This window comes from Trypanosoma melophagium (genome assembly GCF_022059095.1).
Source record: "Trypanosoma melophagium isolate St. Kilda chromosome Unknown ctg4segment0, whole genome shotgun sequence".
NCBI lineage: Eukaryota > Euglenozoa > Kinetoplastea > Trypanosomatida > Trypanosomatidae > Trypanosoma > Trypanosoma melophagium.
In genome coordinates this window covers 119,899-139,868 of record NW_027125178.1, presented here as the reverse complement: position 1 = coordinate 139,868, position 19,970 = coordinate 119,899, and the positions used below count along the sequence as shown (strand labels likewise).

At 40.4% G+C, this 19,970-nt stretch overlaps 4 protein-coding genes across 4 annotated transcripts; all 4 read right to left on the bottom strand.

Moving 5' to 3' along the window:
* Positions 1-80: 80 nt before the first annotated feature.
* Positions 81-2,104, bottom strand: LSM04_001482 (uncharacterized protein; the record flags this gene model as incomplete). The annotated part of the gene is made up of 2 exons (XM_067336305.1): positions 81-1,576; positions 2,065-2,104. The coding sequence occupies 2 exons, from the start codon at positions 2,102-2,104 to the stop codon at positions 81-83; spliced, it is 1,536 nt and encodes a 511-aa protein (XP_067188101.1).
* Positions 2,105-2,421: 317 nt separating this feature from the next.
* On the bottom strand, positions 2,422-2,766 carry LSM04_004009 (Cytochrome c-like domain; the record flags this gene model as incomplete). The annotated part of the gene is made up of 1 exon (XM_067336293.1): positions 2,422-2,766. One exon carries the CDS (start codon positions 2,764-2,766, stop codon positions 2,422-2,424), a length of 345 nt encoding a protein of 114 aa, XP_067188108.1.
* Positions 2,767-4,339: 1,573 nt separating this feature from the next.
* On the bottom strand, positions 4,340-8,443 carry LSM04_009032 (uncharacterized protein; the record flags this gene model as incomplete). Its single annotated transcript, XM_067336282.1, has 1 exon — positions 4,340-8,443. One exon carries the CDS (start codon positions 8,441-8,443, stop codon positions 4,340-4,342), a length of 4,104 nt encoding a protein of 1,367 aa, XP_067188132.1.
* Positions 8,444-9,886: 1,443 nt separating this feature from the next.
* On the bottom strand, positions 9,887-19,219 carry LSM04_000181 (uncharacterized protein; the record flags this gene model as incomplete). The annotated part of the gene is made up of 1 exon (XM_067336271.1): positions 9,887-19,219. The coding sequence occupies one exon, from the start codon at positions 19,217-19,219 to the stop codon at positions 9,887-9,889; it is 9,333 nt and encodes a 3,110-aa protein (XP_067188093.1).
* Between the last annotated feature and the right edge of the window lie 751 nt (positions 19,220-19,970).

The following is a 19,970-nucleotide window of genomic DNA, read 5'->3' as shown; positions in this document are numbered from 1 at the left end:
ATCTTTAACCAAAAAATACAATATAGTGTAGTGCGGAAAAAAGAAACAAAAATGACATATAGTAGTACAAACTACCATTATTAAGACGGTGTCACAACATCTCTGTGGTCACAGCTAACTCTTGTTCTATTAGCTCTCCGTAGTCGTATTATGGGCATTTTCCACTTTCCCGGTATTCTGCTCCTGCGCAGCAACGCAACATCTCTTCCCCCACGCCATTCAACGGTGTAGTATGGACAGAACGTCGTGAATATTCGGGACATAAGCTTGCTACATGATAGCATCAGCCTTAGATTGTAGAACGACTTCGGCTTAGAGCTGCTAAGTGTCTTATCGGCGTGTTTCTGGTGCAGCGCAGTCAGCGATTTGGTGCCATCCACCGTCAGGGCCTCACCTTTCTCTCCCATGACCACCCCAAGCGATGTCAGCCAGTTGTCGAACACAACACCACCAACGACAAAGGGAGGGATCTCAGTCCAATTAAAGAGCTCAGGGTTCATGATGAAGTAGTCTTGCGCCGTCGCGGTGTACAGAGTTCCGGCTGATTGAAGCTCAGTTTCCATCCTGGACTCCCACCGCCCACCATCCATGGACCAGTTTGCAGGGACACTTACATTTGTGCGCCGCCCCACAACAAACCACCCCTTTAGTGATGGCTTGGTTTTCTTCCTCGTCTCGTAAACACGCCGCACCTTGTCAACGGTCCTCGCCAGTGAGGAAGTGAAGAGGATGTCCATGTTGGCGTACATGACGGCCTTGGCGGAGGGGTAGGTGCTGATGGCCTTCTGGAAGAGGCCTCGGTATGTGGGCTGATAAAACTTCGGATGCATCTCAAACTCGCTGATGATGTCGATGCGGGAATAGTCGGGTCGTCCCGCGTGGACAGCGTTTATTTCCTCAATCAGTTGGTGGTTTAGCGGATCGTCGGCCATCACCACAGGCTTCACGCCAGGGAGCCTCGCCCAGTTCGTGAGTGTTCTCTTCGCGATGATGAAGGAGTCGTACATGTCTGATTCATTGGCGGGACCAAGTCGCCTCAACGGTTTCAGCGTGCCAAACAGTACCACCTTGTCTGTGGCTGATCTTTTCCCCATAACAGACCAACAGGCAGCAGCAACAGCATCTGATTCACTCACTGAATCAACCGTTGAACACACACTCTGCACGGCCATGGTATTGAGACCTTCAAACTTTGCGGCATCGCGACTGCTCTCGGCGTCACAGTACAGTCTGTTCTTCCGGACACGAAGGTACCGCTTGGTGGCCAGCGACAGCAGAGCGAACGTCCCATCGGGGAAGTACTGGGGCCTCCACAGCTCCGAAGGGGTGGCATCGGTACGGAGTGTGTAGAACACCCACCCACGCCTGCACGTCAGGTACGAGTTGCGTCCGCTCCGCACCGACATTGCGTCAAAGGCATCATCCCACTGTAATGCCAGTGTCCGTCCACTACGTGCCACATCGCCTGTGTCACCCATCCACTGCTCTGTGGAGCCATACAACTTCAGCTGGAAGAATCCAGTGGGTTTCCTTTGCACCAAATGGCCCTCACTGCTTGGTCGAGAGACGTGAAACACTGCAGTAGCAATAACAGTGGTTGTGAGGTTTCGAAGTATAATTGAGAGAAGGGTTTCGGGGTATTTCTATTTTTGTGCAATCGATTGTTTAAAAAAATTTTTTTTATTGGTTAATGTCCACTACTCGGATCATCTAAGTGTTATGTACTTTTTTTTTTGCGTCGTCGTCATTGTTGTTCTTGTTATTTGGGAAAGATATTTTTCCTTTCTCACTATTCATAGATGCAGTAACGGATATTATAGTACCGCAGGTATCCTCTCCTATCCCTTTACTAATGGTACCACTACTACAGTGCAAGGCGTATGTTACCGTGCGAAACCCCCTAGGTTAAAGAGTATTTGAGAGACCTGTGGAATAAAAAAAAAAAAACAAGGAGAAAGAGGAAAATATCGACGAAAAGATAAAGAAACAAGGAAAACAAGAAAAAAAACTGGCAAAACCATCTTCGAAAAGTATAATGTTGTTTTTTTGTTACTTGAAATACACAAGTCGCCGGAGAAAAACGAAGTGTTTCTACTGGGGCCATAGTATTTTCCCAATGACGAGGGGTACACGCATGATTATCACTGATTATAATAATTGAGTTACTACAGGCCAAAGGGGATTCTGGCTACTATTGCTTCACTAACAGTGCTGCACACAAACGTTTTTTTTTTCGCGCTCGCATCCTAATTGTAATCCTATTTTTTTCTTTGCTAATCCTTTTCGTTCCCTTGTTAACAACCAATATCCATATTTTTCTTCTTGTTAAGACCATTCCATGCATACAATTAAGTTAGTAAAGACATATATATATATATATATATTCCTTCATTAAAAGGAAAGGACGTACTATCTCTCTCTTTATTCACTTAATTTCTCAAGGTAGGCGATGAGATCCGCGCGCTCCTGTGGTTTCTTAAGTCCAGCAAAAGACATCTTTGTGCCTGGCATGAACTTCTTTGGGTTCTCAAGATATACATCCAGCACTTCTGGAGTCCACACAACGCCAGAGTCCTGATTTGCCTTGCTGTATGCAAATCCCTCCACCGTTCCGGATTTGCGTCCAACAATGCCATAGAGATTAGGGCCAACGCCGTTCGCCCCACCCTTTGTGGCACTGTGGCACTGGGCCGCACGTCCCTTGAAGATCTTTTCACCCTTATCGGCATCACCTGGGGGAAGTGGGGGACGGGCCTTTGGTGGCATTATATGCGTTTAGCGAGGGGGTGATAGATAGATAGATATATCTAGACAAATATAATAAATACCCCAGAAGTAAAATGAAGAATGAAAAGGAAGAAAAAAGGAAAACGGAATAGTGGATGGTATTTATTTTTCTCTCTCTGTAGATGATAAAAACAACAAAAGAGAAATAAAAGAAAAAGAAAAACAAGAACACCACGCCAACACTTTATTATTTTATTTTTAGGCTATCCACCAAGGTCTATTTGTTAATTGTCAACGCCAGTCATAGTAAGGAAAAGAAAAGGGAAAGAAGAAAAAATAAAAAAGATACACAAATAGTAACACCAAAATATAAATAACTAGATTGACATTTACGTGTTTTTTTCTTTCAAGCACTGCACTGACCACTTGTATTTCCCCTCCAGATACATACACATACGGAATATACGAAACAGCATTTAGAATGAGATCACCTATTTAAAAAGACAATTCCCTTCTAAAGGGAAAAATGGGAGAAAATATGATATGCAGACATGAAGCAATAAGAAGTGGGAATGGAAAGAAAAAAAGGAGAGAGGGAGTAGAGAAAACAGGAACAGCCCAATAGTAATAAACAAAAGTAGACGAAAAAAAGCGTAAAAACTAATACGAACAAAAACCAATTTATGCATGCATTAGTGTATCCTTACTTGTGTAAAAACACACAGAGACAGTCATATCTGCAGATATAAATATACGTCTTGATAAGAAGGACAAGAGTGAATAATGTGATAAACACACCTTCGGAACCTCATGTAGCTGCGTTAAATAAATAAATAAATAAATAAATAAATAAATAAATAAATAAATAAATATATATATATATATATATATATATATATATCTTACGTGTCATTATTTTCTTTGAAATAATTACTAAAAAAAGATAAAAACACATTCACAAGACGTTAAAACAAAAGTGCAGAACCACAAATGCCCTCCTTCTCATCATAACTTAGTCAGATAATATATAAGGTTTTACACACTTACACATAAGCACCACAGAGAGACATATAAATGTACTTATATATACACACAGAAGGACAAAAAAATGCAATAAAAAAAAAAGACAAATAAAGTCCGAGGGGACATCATTTTCGTGGTCTTCAAACAAAACAAGTAGTTGCAGTAGCAAATAGAAACGCTCACTCAAACAGTTATTGAAATCTTGATCACTGGATAAATAATAATAATAATAATAATAATAATAATAACAAATGTTAATAACACACTTTTCTTACTCCAACAATTGCCAATCCAAAGAATAACAGACAGTGCTTTTTTTTCTTCTTACTTTCCCATACTCTTTATCTGCTAAGACAAATATCCCACAATATCGTGCTATTGCACTCTTTTTTTTCCTTTTTTCTTTTTTTTTTTTTTGTCCTTGTTGTTGTTGACCTTGCCTTTACCTTCATCGATATCTTCACAATAGACAGAATATTACGTAACAGGTTCCCACTCACTTACCCTGTATTCTCTCTCTCTCTCTCTCTCTCCCCCTTTCCCTCTCTCTTTTTTTTTCTAGGCATAAGATAGCATTACTGTTTATGACTTACAATATGAATGAAACACGTTGAAGCCGTCGCTTTTTAAACTGTCCAGACGTATTACCATTATACATCTCTGTCGTTTCAATAATATTCGATTTGTTATTCAATGGATTACCAAAGTCATTCAACATTGTAGTGTCAGCTCCTTTTTTATTCGTCACCACGCTTGCATCCTCCTCCTCTGCTGGTGTAGATATAACATTTAATACCTTTAACGTTGGAATCTGTGATATTCCCTTCATACCTTCTGCGGATAATCGTGTCCAACCAACTCGCAGTTCACACAGGGCGGGGGATGTGACTAATGAGCATATATCGGTTATTTTGCTTGCATAGCTGAGGTCTAGCAATTCCAGTGTGGGGATCTTTTCTAGACCCAAAATACCACTATTTACCAATGCAATACAACGGGCTAAAATGAGCCTTTTTAACGATTTTGATTCTGCAAGAAATGAAACCGAGGAAACAGCGGTATTGGTGAGGTCTAGATATTCTAATTGAGGCATACATTCTATACCTTCCAATACCGGTGTTTTCACCCAACATGGTAAAGGATCAATAGGACCTGTAGCATCACGACGTTCTCCCCAACGCCAGAAAAGTTGCTTTAGTCGACAAACAGGACGGTACAACATTTTAATATCCTCAACAACAGTGTCACTCACATCTAGAGATTTAAGAGCGGGAAGGGTATGCAAATTGCCGATACGAAATCCACGTACATTACGGTTTGCCTTGGCAATAATTCTTTCTAATACTTGACATCCAGCGGTAAGAAATTGTAAAGAAAGAACACTCGTCTGAGAGATATCTAACGTTTGTAATGAAGGAAGTCGTTCAACTCCACGCATTCCTTCAACTGTAACTAGCGTTTCTACAAGATACAGTTCTCGGAGATGCTTTAAAGCATACAACATACGAAGATCATAAACATCTGTAAATGACATGTCAAGAACAACCAAATTAATTAAACTAGTAATGTCTGTAACAGAGACAAGGGTACCACTTGCTGGCGTTGATGGATATATACCATCTACACTAGGAGGCTCAAATATATTAGTAATAACGAGTGTCCGTAATGAACGTAGTTGTTGAATACCTTTAATACCCTCGCTATCCACACGTGTGCGTCGCAGTATTAAAGTTTTAATAGACTTACTTGTAAACAATGATCGTACACTTCGAATTAAGGTATACGAGAGATCTACATACTCTAGTGTTGGAATGTTAGCCAACCCAGAGAATCCTACTTCTTGGTCCCCATTTATATTACTATCACTCTTGCGATTTGATAATTTTTGTTGTTTTACACTCCCTCTTTCCTCACTCTTGTTATTCTTCTTACTTTTATTCTTCTTATCCTGCTGTTTTTCTTTATCGTTATCATCATCAAGATCCCCATCCTCTTCCTCGTCATCGGAATCGTCGTCAAAGAAATCTATATTAGCATTTCCATTTCGTCTCGCACTTCTCTCAGAAACAAAATCCCCGCAATTTCGCATAGCTAACCATTGGGCTGTCAGACTCTTTAATGAAGTACTCACACTTAAAAAGGATAAATCGGTTATTTTTGTTGTACTAACATCAAGAAGCTGTAATTTTGGCATCAGTTCTACCCCTCGGATATCTGTATCCTTTACCCTACAAGAATATAATTTTAAATTCTCTAATGATTTAGAGTTGGAAATTTTTTGTAGAGATACTACTTTGGTACGACTAACATTAAGTGTTTTCAGTGTTGGTATGGTTTCTAAACCGGCAATTCCCTCACTTGTTACACGTGTCGCCGTAAGATTAAGTTCAACCAATGAACGACTTGCTGCAAGAGATGTTACATTAGTAACATGCGTCATACTCAAATCAAGATATTCTAAACACTTCATTTTTCCAAGTCCAACGAGTCCATCATTTTTAATGGATGTACATTGTGCATCAATTACTTCTATACTAGATGAGTGACCATTTTGTCTTGCAACAAGTGGTCGTAAAGATATGATTTGACGTATATGGGAGACACAAAGTACTCTAAGAGTCCGAATTTCAGCTAATCCATACAAATCTTCATTTTCAATTCTACAACCCTTCAGATTAATAACTCGAAGAGTTTGTGATGCAGCAAGAATGGCACCAATACGCCTAAATGTTGAAAAGGAAAGATCTAATTGAACTTCATTAATATATTTCGCAAGTTCGGCAAATACACCATCTTCTACAGGTGTAGTCTCTCGATTTTCAGTAGAGGTTGATTTTCTTGGAGCAGAATCTGATACGGGGCTACCCGAACAGCTAAGAGCATCGCTTGAAAGTTTATTTATGATAGCCAATGAGTTTCGCACGACTGAGCTTTTACCGGTAATATTATTCATTAAGGGAAGACGGTGTCTCGGCGACAACACATCTTTTTCCTTGGTTTTTTGAGTTTCATCACTTATATCATTGTTAGAGTAGTACAAATTTAGCTTATCATCTCCATCAGCCTGTTCACGTGGAGTGCTGCATTGGGAGACTGAAGAAGAAGAAGCTGATTGCAAACGTCCATTCGGACGTTGTTGTATATAATTCTTCTCTCTCGGCGTTCCAATAATCGATTGGGCCACAACACTCTCTGGACTTTTAGAAGAAGATTGCTTATTTATGGTGCTTGTTCCAGATTCTTTCCCTGAACTTTTCTTACCTGCTGCTTTCACAGGGATAACCGTATGTTGGGCCGGGGTCTGTGCTGCCGTGCCTACAGGACTCAGAACAGAACTCTTATTTTTGTTATTATTAGAGGCGCCCACTTGTTGACCATTATGTCTCAGGAAACTAGAATTCGAACCGGTTCCTTGTGGTTTATCAGGTAGTTTCGCACAGAGAGGCAAGTGATGCGTAGAAACTTGACGAGCAGTAAGCTCCCCTTTATCAGAATTTTCTCCATTTCCATTTCTCTCAACTTCAGTTGTTGACGATTTCGAGTTCAACGTAGAAAGATGGGGAACATCTTTGCTTTCACTTTCTTCTCGCAAACGACGAGCACTGATAGAGGGAACAACAGGCAGCATACCCGTAACTCCTTGCCCGTTTGCATGTGAGACTGTTGTATTTGACTTCACAGCTGTTGTTGGCTGTGTTTGTTCTTGCGTTGTCTTCATTCTTGGCGTCAGGGATGACCCATGGGAAGATGAAGGAGTCGTTTCGGCAGTCCTTGAACTCATGCTAGCTCTAGGTGATGACGCTTTTCTGTTTAATGCAGAAGTAGAGGGCGATCTTTTGTTTTCGCTTTCCTCTCGCAAACCCCTTGCACTATTCCTAGAAATAGAGGGCGATTTACTCCTTTCCTGCACGGTTGAGGATGGAACTGTTATGTTTGTCTTCACAGTTATTACTTCTGGCGTTCTTGGTTTCTTTGGTTCTGGTTTCTGTTGTGCTGGAGACATTGGGGCTGGTGGGACTGTTTTCACCTTTAGTGGTACTATGTACTTTGGTGGAAGTGTAGATCGAGAGAGGGGCGGTGTGACGTTTACTGGGGCAATACCTCCCTGCTTGACTTCCCCTGTGCCGGCGAGCGGCTTTTGTGGTGGGGTTGTGGCCTCTAGTGGACCAAACACATTTCGACGTGGACCTCCCGCATTCGACGGCGGTGGTGAGACGACGACGGGACCATTCGTATTGCTAATAATCGTGCGTTGTATGGGTTTTCCTGGGATATTCTGCTGTCCCTGAAGCGGTGGATCCCCTACATTTCTTAGTTGAAGGACTATTTTGGGGGTGGTTGATGTGGGCGAGGGGGGTGTTTTTATGGGATAGAGAGGCCCAGTTCTTTTAGTCGAGGCACTATGCGTATGAGTATTATTCGTACTATTCTCTTTTACATTATCTGTATCACCGATATGATTGTGCTGCGTATCAGTTCGAGGGGCAAATAGTTGCCCCTGAAGTGGAAACAACGGTGCTGATTTATCCCGATTAGATGTTAAGCTTGTCGCTCCTTTTGCTGGACCTAACAGAAGTGACTGTTGTTCCTGCGGTGCGGTGTTGACTCGACGGATCACAAAACTCTCTGTGGTTTGCGGTGTGACGGGTGGACTTTCATGTGCGGCGGCTGGTCGCATCCGTGTGGGGGCCATATGAAACAGAGAAGCCGTGAAAATGATAAGAATGCGTATATATATATATATATATATATATATAGTTTTGTGTATATATGTATGTGTATGTATTTATGGGAGCGAGAAAGAGGTAAAGAAAGAAGATTTAGAATTTCTTCTTCTTCGCTCCCTTTAGGTTCTCTTTCCTCTTTTTTTTACTTTGAAGTACTTAATCCGCTCACCACAGACCACAGACCCTAATGGGGTTTTTCTTGTATTCCTCCCGTGTCCGTTGTTGTTGTTCTTTAGTACGACACGCTGTCTTATACTGGACACGTTATTGAAATGAGAGAGGCGATGGCAATAACAATTAACAACAATGAAAAAAAAATAATAATAATAAGAATATCAGGAGAGGAAAAAATGAAATGAAATCTAAAAAGGGTAGGGAATCACGTGAGTCGTGAGGGTGAACGCACACACTGAGAGAAGCCCTTTCCTTATTTTTTGTTTTTGTTTTTTCGTTCACCTTCTATTATGACTCTGTAGAAATAAATAAATAAATAAATAAATAAATAAATAAATAAATAAATAAATATATATATATATTTTGTATGTGTACCTCTTCCTTTATGATAGCGTTTCGCCACTTTTCAACGCTTTGCTTGTTTCCTCTTGATTTAATATCCTCTTGTATATAAATATGGCGGGAAAGTGGAGTTTGAGATAATTTCACTAAATCCAAATCACAGCTTCGCTTTTTCTTCTTATTCCTTACGATTCACGTACTCGTTCTTTTGAAGTCTTTCCCTCCCTCCCTCTTTCTATCCCTTTTCCGCTCTTACTTAATTTTGCTCTTGTTCTTCTCCTTTTTATTGACGTCCCTCCTGAACTACTTGTATGCTGCACGGCAAGAAGAGGCCATATTGTAAAAAAAAAAATGATAAAGCAAGAAAAAAGAAAAAAAAAGATGGAAGAGAAGAGTATTACTTGAGTTTCCCATTTACTTAGGTAACTCCACTGGTAGAAGTAACAATAACAATAATGATAACCAATATAAATAACACATAACATCATTATTATTAGTATTAGTGGTACTAATAGTAGTAATAATCCCACTGCTGCTGCTGTTGACGGTGAATGTTGGACAAGATAGTAAGATTAACTAATGCAAGAGGATATCACAACAAAAAACGGAAAATAACAACAATAATCAGAAAGAAAAAGAAAAACCTCCAATAAGATCACTCTTTCCCATACAGTGTTTTCCTTCACATGCCTTTTCCACCACCACCACCACCACCATCACCTTTCTGTATGTGGCCAAATCTACCAGAATCCAGATAGTCATAAAGTAACACCACCGCCATAATAATAATAATAATAATAATAATAATTAGTACAATAACAGTTTATAAAAAAAAAGAACGAGTAGAATGAAAGTAAATGTGAAAAATATGCATAAAAACAAAGAAGAGAACTTTATCTCTTAAACGGCATTTGTGAGCCCCGTCCAGAAGAAATTTGGGAACCAGAAGAGAGAACTCCAGCACCTCCCCATGTGTGATTAGAGATTCTACTCCTCCTGTTAATCTTATTATTATTACTATTACTGCTGCTGTTCTTATAATCACTACTTCCTCTGCTGCTCCTGCCTCTGTTGTATCCAACTCCACTATTGTTATGACCACCACCACCACCACCACGATTCATGTTGTTCTTGCTGCCGTTGTTATTACTGTTATTTTTACTATTACCATTATGATGATGATTCTGTTTCCAGCGTTGTAGTAAAAAGAGTGCTCTCTCTACTCGTTGAAGGCCCGATAAACTAACAGCTATTCCCCCAGCCCCCCCTCCAATCTCATCACCGGCATCACCTGCAAGATCCACACAAACCACAGATCGAGCCACAAGTATACGTAGTGTTCCTGCAAGCATAGTATCAGATTGACAGCGGTGTTCATTGTTGGGACCGGACTGCCACTTTGGATCAATCTCACGTAGCATTTCAACCATCATGGATAATGTTTTTGGTCCCTGCTGCGGTGCGAGACGTCGCATAGAGGCGTGAATGATCTTTCGCAGTGCAAAACGAATGTGAAGCATAACAACACCAAAGTGCATTGGATCTTCAATGTGAAGTGCCGCATCTGGATGACCTGCTGCTGCTGCTGCTGTTACTGTTACTGATACCATAGTATTATTAGTACTATTATTACTGGTAAGAGAAGTATTTGTACCAGCAGTATCAGAAGAAGAAGCATCGCAAACTGTGAAGGAGCGTGTTGTTACAGGGGCGGAACTTCGAAAGGCGGCAACTCTCTCATGTCGTGCATCATCCGCGGCGCGTATCATCGCAGTTGCCTTTTTATATTCTTCCAATGTTAACTGCCGCATCGCCGCAAAGTGCATGGCGGTTTCCATGACTTCTGCTAATGTGAGACTCAATGCGGTTAAAGCGCGTTTATGTGTGAGGGATGCGGTTTGATCAGCTTGATCGGCTTTAAAGCGAGTGAGGGCATCCACGTCTCCTTGCTCTTCTTCTCCTACAGCTGAAGATAAGATATCATCCTCTAATGTATTTTCTGTTGTATTAGTATTAGTATTAATAGTATTACCATCAAATGTTAAGGGACTTTCAAGTACCACATCATTAGAGGAAACACCCAAACTTAACCGCCGTTTCACTGAACCATCACCCGTAACACTCGTATTATTGGGATTTATATTACTACTCTTATTTGTATTCGCAGTCGGACTACTACTATTACTACTTGTACTATTGTTCCTTCTGGCAAGGGCGAGTTTAGAGAAACGATCCTCTGTTGGTGGTTGTCCAAACACATCCGGGCGAAGACTCATACTACGATAGAGCACAACCGCCAATGCATTCTTCTTCACAAACACATCCTCACGGCAAAGGGCGGCGAGAAAAGGAATAAGTACTTCATTCGGCACAGCTCCCGCAGCGCCTCGTTGTACAGAAGCCACAGTTGGTGGAGCCAGTGCATCGTGAAAACTATCACGTCCTACAATTTGTTCACACAACTCCTCACAGAAGAGACGCAGAGCGGCATTACGTGTATACGTGTTGGATAGAATTCCTGTTGTGGCAGCCATTAAAGGCGCTAAATGGGCATCCGGGCGGCGAAGATAAAAATGAAGCGAAGCCACAACTTGTGTGATGGTTATACCCAACGCGCTGCGAATGTGTTGAGAGAGAACGTCATTAAAGAATGAGGGTGAGAGAACGGCGAGAAGTGTAGGCGAACGAACAAAGAGTTCCGGTCGTTTTGAGCGCCAATCCTCTAATGCCACAGGGTTAATAATAGATGACATGATAAAAGGCGTACTAGACTGCTTGTTAATCGTATTATCATTACTATTACTATTACTAGTGTTAGTAGTGTTATTCTGTGAGGATGATAACGATGTTGGTATGAGATCACATGAGAATCTGCTAATAATACGATGAGCAACACGACGAGCAAGTGAAAATCCATGTGGAGCACTGCGTAGTAATAAACGTAGTGTATCTTGTACTACTACAGCAATCATCATTCGTAGTTCATCTGCGTATTGAATGGCTTTTTGTGCCTGTTCAGCATCACAACCTGGGGCAATCGCGATACTTATGGCCCGATGTGTGATAAAGTCTGTGTGATCCATCATGGCACATGTAACATTCAAAAAATGTAATAATATATTCTCTAATAAATTTGCATTCACATTCTCTGCATATGTTTGACGTGCATTAGCGAGCATACGCCGTTCAGCTAAACGGGCATCTGCAACATGTCGATTGTATGTACCACTTAAATCATCATCTATTCCATGATTTCTCACATTACTACTACCATTATTATTATTATTATTATTATTATTATTATTACTACTACTATTATTCGTACTATTACCTTCAGTAGTACTATTATTATTTGTATGACTACTGTTACTATGCGTATTTGTACTAGTACTAATGGTTCCATGGATACGGAAATGATGGCATACATTTACGGCAAATGCAAGTAGGTGTAGATACAAGCATGAAGATCGCATATAGTCAAATAAACCCTCTTCCGCCGAATCTGATATTATTCCTACCGTCTTCATGGCTGCTGTAATTCTTCGACGATCTTTAGAACTTAAAAACCAGTCTTTAACAGCTGTAGCACTAGCGCAGGTAAGTGGAAGACGACGTCGCTGGTATAATCGTGGACCATTCTGATGGGGTAATTGCATAAACTTTATTACATTCAATGCATTTCCGTCACAACGAGGGCGTAGGAGAACATGTCGTCGGGCAACATATGTGATTACGGTTCTAGCCAACTCCTCTAATTCTGTTTCCTCACGTAATCCACGTGGGAGATCTCCTAAAATAGTAAGAAGTACATCTAATGGAACATGTGATTCGTGATATTGTTCCTCTTCACGGGACTGTGACTTCTTTGCACGTGTGTTAGAACTTCTTTTTGTCTCCATGATGAATGTATTGATATCATCATGATATGGAAGTTCCACGTCTTCTAGTAAAACTCCTGCATTATGTCGGGCGAGTTGCGCCATGACATTTTCCTCAAATGAAAAGAGTGTACTAATATACTTTGCCGTATCCTCACTTTCCTTACCACTCGCCATACTTCTAATATTAGTAGTAGTAGTAGTAGTAGTAGTAGTAGTAGTAGTAGTAGTAGTAGTAGTAGTATTATCGCTATTGGTATTAGTATTCGTATCCTTTTCTCCAATTTGTGATAGTGATCGTTGTCGCCGCACTAATTGCAGTAATTCCCCTTGTTGTTGATCAAATCGTGTTCCCTCTGGTGCTAAAAATTCCATTCGCCACTGTGAAGTGAGATGGGCCCACAGTTTACGACGCTGCTCTACAGGCACAGGGGAACGCCAGTGGGTGAGAGAGTCAAAACTACTAAAGATAACTTCTGAAGAGGGAAATTCCACAATCTCCCGTAAGGTACATCTATGAAAGACAATAGAGAGACAATTAAAATGAGTTAAAATGATACGGGATGTTTGTGGAATAGCAGAGGCGGTATCGGCAACAGATCCTGTTCCGGAAGATATACGTACACGACGAGATTGTCGAATTAATACTTCTATCGCTTCTGCATTTGTCATCATACCCTTTTCCCCTTCTTCTAATAACATAGCAGCATCCATATCTATCATTGTGTTTGTACTGTGTGATTCCATTATAGCAGCAGTAGAGGCGGATCCTCCTACTACATCTAATGAGAGTTCATCTGTATCAGTTCGACTCTTATCATGTTTGATGGCGCCGCCTTCACTATACAAGAGAGATGGATCTTCCTTAACACTTTCCAACACAAGTGAGGGAGAAAATTTACAGGTCCACTCCACTACACAATCCGTATGACGTCCCTGTTTTTTTCGTGAAGCCTCCACCTCTTTTAATTCATTCTCTAAATCACGAAAGGATTCCAAAAGAAGACGTAGTTCTTCTCTAGATGGTACAGATAATTGGAGTCCACTAGTAGCAGTAGTAGTAACTGTAGATGGATGTTTCCCTTTTCGTCCCTGAGACCTTTTAGTTTGTACGACTTCTTCACAAAGAGTGTGCCAGACACGTTGTACAATACAACCCGCTGGTTTATACCGCGCGGAGGCCACCGCCAATGTTCGCAGTGATGTGAGAAGTGCCGTGATATCTGTGCGTTCTCGCATTCCAAGCCCTAATCGTATAGCGAGACGATGTGAAACCTGAAGATCTCGCAATATAGATTGTAAACTTTCTGTAATTGTACCAAGTAGAGGTGTTTCAATCTCTACAGTGCCTTTATTCTCCCCTTTATTATTATTATTATTATTACTACTACTACTACTACTACTATTTTTCTTCTTCTTACTGTTCTTGCTATTGTTAGGACTAGTCTTACTACACTCTTCTACGAGTTCACCAATGGTAGTTAAAAGGGATTCCGTAGATCGCCTTATATTCCCTGTAAAACATACACGTCTATAATCTACAGATACAACTTTTCCCAATAATGCTGTAACACACAAACTAATCCATAACATTTGAGCCTTTTCTGCGTGAAACTGTTGCTGTAATTCAACAGGTATATGAAGAATAGTCCGTACACATCCCTGTAATACCCGAGAGAGTGTCTGCAATGCTAACATGAGAACTTCACGGAGTTCATCATCAAGGACATCTTGCTGAAGTGCACAACAGCGAATAGCATCAAGCACGGCATCAAAACATACCACAAGACAATCAAGAAACATTCGAAATTGTCGTTCTTCTTCCGGAGTGTGATTTACACCGACTGTTGTAAAATACATTCCATACTCTTCTCCCTGTTCAGGTTCCACAATATCTGTATCCTTCTCATTCTCCATCTCATCATATTCCTTACGGGAAGGATTGTGTGTAGCTCCACGATATTTTACAGAAGCCCGTTGTAGGAGAACCACCGCTTGTTTCATGGCAAAAAACATCGTGCGATACTCTCCACGTGTGGTGTGCCGTAGTAAACCTTGCAAAGGTGAACCACGATCATATCCTAATAGTGTGAGAGTTGAATCGGACATCATATCTGATAAACAGAGAATACTTCTTAACATATTATGTGGAAGTCTCGTTGTGGTGGGGACGGATAGTGCACGTAATTGTGATAGAATGGCTGTTACGGCAACTTCTTCTACAGATGTGGTGGTGGGTAAGTGACGTTTACGTCGAATCTTTAATGATGTTTCAGCGATATTAAATGTCCATGTTACCATTGTCCAACTCCCTGCGGAACTAAGATATCCCATATAATCTAATAACACCAATGGGGCCTCTTCTACACGGGCAAGAGAAGACATGGCCTTCTCGCGACATACACTACAATTATTACGACTTCTAGCATTATTACTACTAGTACTAGTAGTAGATTCCATTTCTCCTACACTTCTTGTTATCGAAGTAAGAGATGGCGAAGGCTCTAATGGTGTGCGTGATAGTCGTTCCTGTTCGCGTAAATAGTGTTCCATGAAACGAACGAGATAACCGAGAACATGAGCACTGATAGAAGTACTTGCCATGAAGGTTAAACACTTTACAGATTCCTCCACCAGTTGCTTTTCAGCATTCACAGAAGAGGAGGTGGAAGGAGTGGCAAAGGAAGGCACAGAAGAAGAAGATGATGATAAAGAAGAAGTATTACATGGGACACGGTGTAAACCTTGTAAGTAATTTTGCAAAGCAGTCATGGAACTACTCTCACGTCCACTAAATAATGATTGCACCCGTGAAAATGGCAACAGACGATTACTTAAATCGAGTATTTGCAAATACGAAGGAGGATTTCCTTTTCCAAGTAAATATGCCATAATACGACTACTCTTTATCAAATCTGCGATTGTATCTGTATCTGTAGGCAATTGGGCGGCGGGTAAACCATATCCATTTGCACGTTTACCACCTCCACGCCTTGCATGTCTCAGACAATACACAGCTGTCCGAATAAGAAGATCATTCGCCTCACTACGCAGTACAGTTTCTAATCTTACATTTGGCCATGAGGCAAATCTTGATAATTCAGCAAGAATAAAGAGTGCGGATTCACATGCGGTAGAGTGTGTTTCCCCATCATCCTCCTCTTCAGCGCTCTTTGCAAGACTGCCAAGAACAGCCGGAAGACAGAGTTTTAACAAGTACTTATCACCAAACTGCATCATCTCTTCCTGGTCTGTACCAAGGCGAAGATGCATTTCAAAGAGGGCATCAATGAAACCGGCATACCCATTCAGAAGAAGAAGTTCGGCATCACCCGTAAGAGTTCGTAAAAAGGATGAAAATATACCTGATACCCATTCTCGCATCTTGGTCTGTGTTTTATCTTGAATGCTGCCGGCCACCCGCACTAGATGTGTTACCGCACGAATATTAGAAAGCACTAATGCACATGTCCATTGTTTCACAAGAGGTGAAAGAGAAGTGGCATGTGAAAGGCATTTAAGAGCGGTTTCTGTGGAATGTTTTATCCATTCACTGTTCGCACTACTACGGGCTCGTTGTACCAGAAGATTTACAAGATTCTCTTCTAATGCGGCGTGAAATGAGAAACTGGATTGTATGTTATTATTATTATTATTATTATTATTATTATGTGAAGCATCATCTTGCAATAAAAGTGGGGCTCCACTGCGGAACCACCAGTTACTAGCAAGTGCATCTGTGTAATAGTGATTTTGTAAAAGCGTCTCCTGCGTGCCTGCAACAATAGCGAGACCAACAGCTCGTCGTATATTCACATCACGTGTAAATAACGGATCGGCTAACTCATATACACGTTGTACGGCAGCGGCTAAGGCAGCAGTAAAAAGTCGTAAACTCACCGTAACAAAGAGTGGTAAAACTATTTCGGATGTTTCTTGTGGTCTAGACTCATATGTACTATCCCCAACAGTTGCTGATATTCCATTCGATTGTGTTGTACGAATTTCTTTTATACGACGGTAGGCAATAAGAAGCGATAACCATGTGTTTTCTAAAGCACAGGTACGGTGTGGCACATCCACTCCATGGAAATCTGAGAGTTGCATAACGGCATCCTTAGAAGCAACAATAATATCAAATAAAGGACTATTCACTGAGACATCCATAGCTGTCCCACCAGTCTTCTTGTTATGGTTAGTATTGTTATTATTATGATCATTCGCATGGCCAAAGTGTTCCCCTGTAACAATACCATCTTCCCATATTCTCCGTGATGAGAATCGAGAAGATTTTCGGGTTGTTTCAGAGGGACTTGGTAATAACACACTATCATCATCATCTCCCTTTTTAAACATTGAACGACCACTGCGAGGTCGAACAAAGCGTGTATCATCTACATTAACACTATCATTATCACCACTTCCACTATCACTAACACCACCGGCAGTATCTTCTTTTCCATTTTTACTCATATCATTACCTCTTTCATGTTGTACAGAGAGAATAGCTCGACGTTCCTCAAAGGCATTCTCATCAAAGTAGAGCATTGCACTAATTGTGGCCACAAGTTCCCTTTGCACCAACTCAAGCTCTGGAGAAGGGTTAGAATTCTTCTTGTTGTTATTCGTATTAATGATATGACTACCACTACTACTACTACTACTACTACTACTACTACTAATATTATTATTATTATTATTATTATTATTATTATTATTATTATTATTATTATTATTATTATTATTATTACCGCCTCTTTGGACTCCATCGGGGTGTGCATCACACAAATGAGTGACTGTATCAAATAAGGTTTCAACTAAAACCGGTATTAATCGCAGCCACCAAAAAGCAAGTCTAATACCATGATGGTGTACAACAGTCTTTTGTCGTAACCAACAATGACGAATCGTACGAACAATTTTCACTGTACAACACTCTTTATGATTTGTCACATCAGAAGATTCCCTCTGATGCGATAATGCGAAAGTAAGATAGAGTGGAATAATCTTACAATATGCCGAACAACAGGCGAGAAGCGCATCGCCCAAAGCTCCCTTGTATGTGAGTGCGTGATGTTTACCAAGACGTTCTTGTCCAGAACAGTGATGAAATGCTTTAATTAGAAGCGCCTCAAGGCCTTCTAAGGGTTCTACATATCCATTTGTATCGTAAATTGTAAACACACGCTTTTCAATCTCAGATATCATACAATATACAACCCTCTGCAATCGTACAGCTCTATCATGATCTTCCTTTTCCATTTCCCGTTCTTTTTCCTTTTCATTAGACTCTGTTTTCTTCTTAATGGATGAATTTCCTTCTGTGGTGTTACGCCGCACAAAGGAAGAAGGAGCAGTCGTCTGCAGCATTAAACCTTCCATTAATCGACATAACATCGATACACGCCAGAGGGCATTCGGTAATGTATCATGTGGAGATCGCATACATGTTTTCTCCTCATGCATGTACTTTTCTTTACTGTGACTTTTCCCTTGTGCGGTTATTCCCGTCTCTGTAGACAGAGAGAGTGTATCGAGTGTATCCAAGAACTCACAGATCATACGCCGCAGTGCCTCTTCTTCCGTGTAGTGTTTACTTACTTGATCGAATGTAATTATTGCACATGCGATGAGTTCATTCCATTCTCGCAATTCACCCCAAAATCGAACTTGACGGCTTAATGGGGCCACAGATGTTTCAATCGCATACAATGGCAATTGAATGGTGGATACCTCCTGTGTGAAAAATTCCCCCACCGCCCCACTTCTTCGTCCTTTTAATGTAACGACAAGTAGTTTACACAATATCATTATTGCAGCCTTTGGTGTTAGGCGAGAGTTTAATACAACAGCAGCAGCACTTTTTAGTGAAGGAACGGCGGTAGTGGATGAAAGACCGCGTGATGTTTGTGTGGATTGTACAGTCGTCTCATTCCATTCCACATTAAATAATCCTGTTTCATCCACATTCGTTATGCGAGGATATACTATAATTGGATTCGATTGTTGCTTTAATGGACTTGCCGTCTTCTCTGTTCCTCCCTTCATGCTTGTTGTTGTTGTTGTTGATATGTTAGATGTGAGAAGTGCCTCTTTTGCCCGCCAAACAAGTCGTCGAAGAAGACGTGATGTGTCTTGCGGGACCCCACTCACACTATTATTAATTGTATTTGTGGAAAGACCATCACTATTATTCCCAACATTTGTATTATTACTACTATTACTATTAGTATTATTCGTAGTGGTGGAGTTGTTTATGTGTCTAATGGGAATTGTGATGGGATGATATGGACTGAGAATGGCGATTGTGTGATTTAGCCGTCGCCATGCACGGGAGGCGGCCCACATACATACAAACAAATAAAGAGAAAGAGAAATATATATATATATATATATATATATATATATAAGTGAATCAGAGAAAAAGAAAAAAAAAGCCAACGCCGTACTGTTGTACGTTTGGGAAGACCCTTTTCTTTTCTCTTTTTTTCTGTTTTTATTTCCTTCTCTTCCTTCTTTTTGACGCACGATGCCTTTTTGCAATAGAGCCAACAAGAGTCCAGAAGAGCTCTGCTCGTCGTGCTGTGCAACAAATAAATAAATAAGCAAAAAAAGAAAAAAAGAAAGGAAAGAAATCAATTTAGCAGATAAAACACTTTCCTTATTTCATTTTTACAGAATAGTATTATTTTTATAATCAGGTTTATTTTCTTTGTTCATCAACCTCTTCATCATTCTTACTCTTACACTCCTTCAGACAGATAACAAAAAAACAAAACAAAAGCATAAACAATAGTTATAATGATCGTAAGGTTACACGTGCGGTGCCATTTTTTTCTTCATTTTCGTTTATGTATTTTTTCTTTTTTCTTCGGGCATTGATATTAACAGTTTTGTATATTATTCGATGTACCTTCATTCCATTTCTTTCCTTTTCCCTTTTCTTTTTCATTTCATCTCTTTCACTCCAAATTATTATCTCATTTGTGTTTCTTTTTTTTTTCTTCTTTTTCCGTTCTGTTTCTCTCAATCCCTTTTCATTCTCTTTGTTTCCTCATATACTCCCTTATCTTCTCTCCTTCTTTTCTATTTCCTTCTT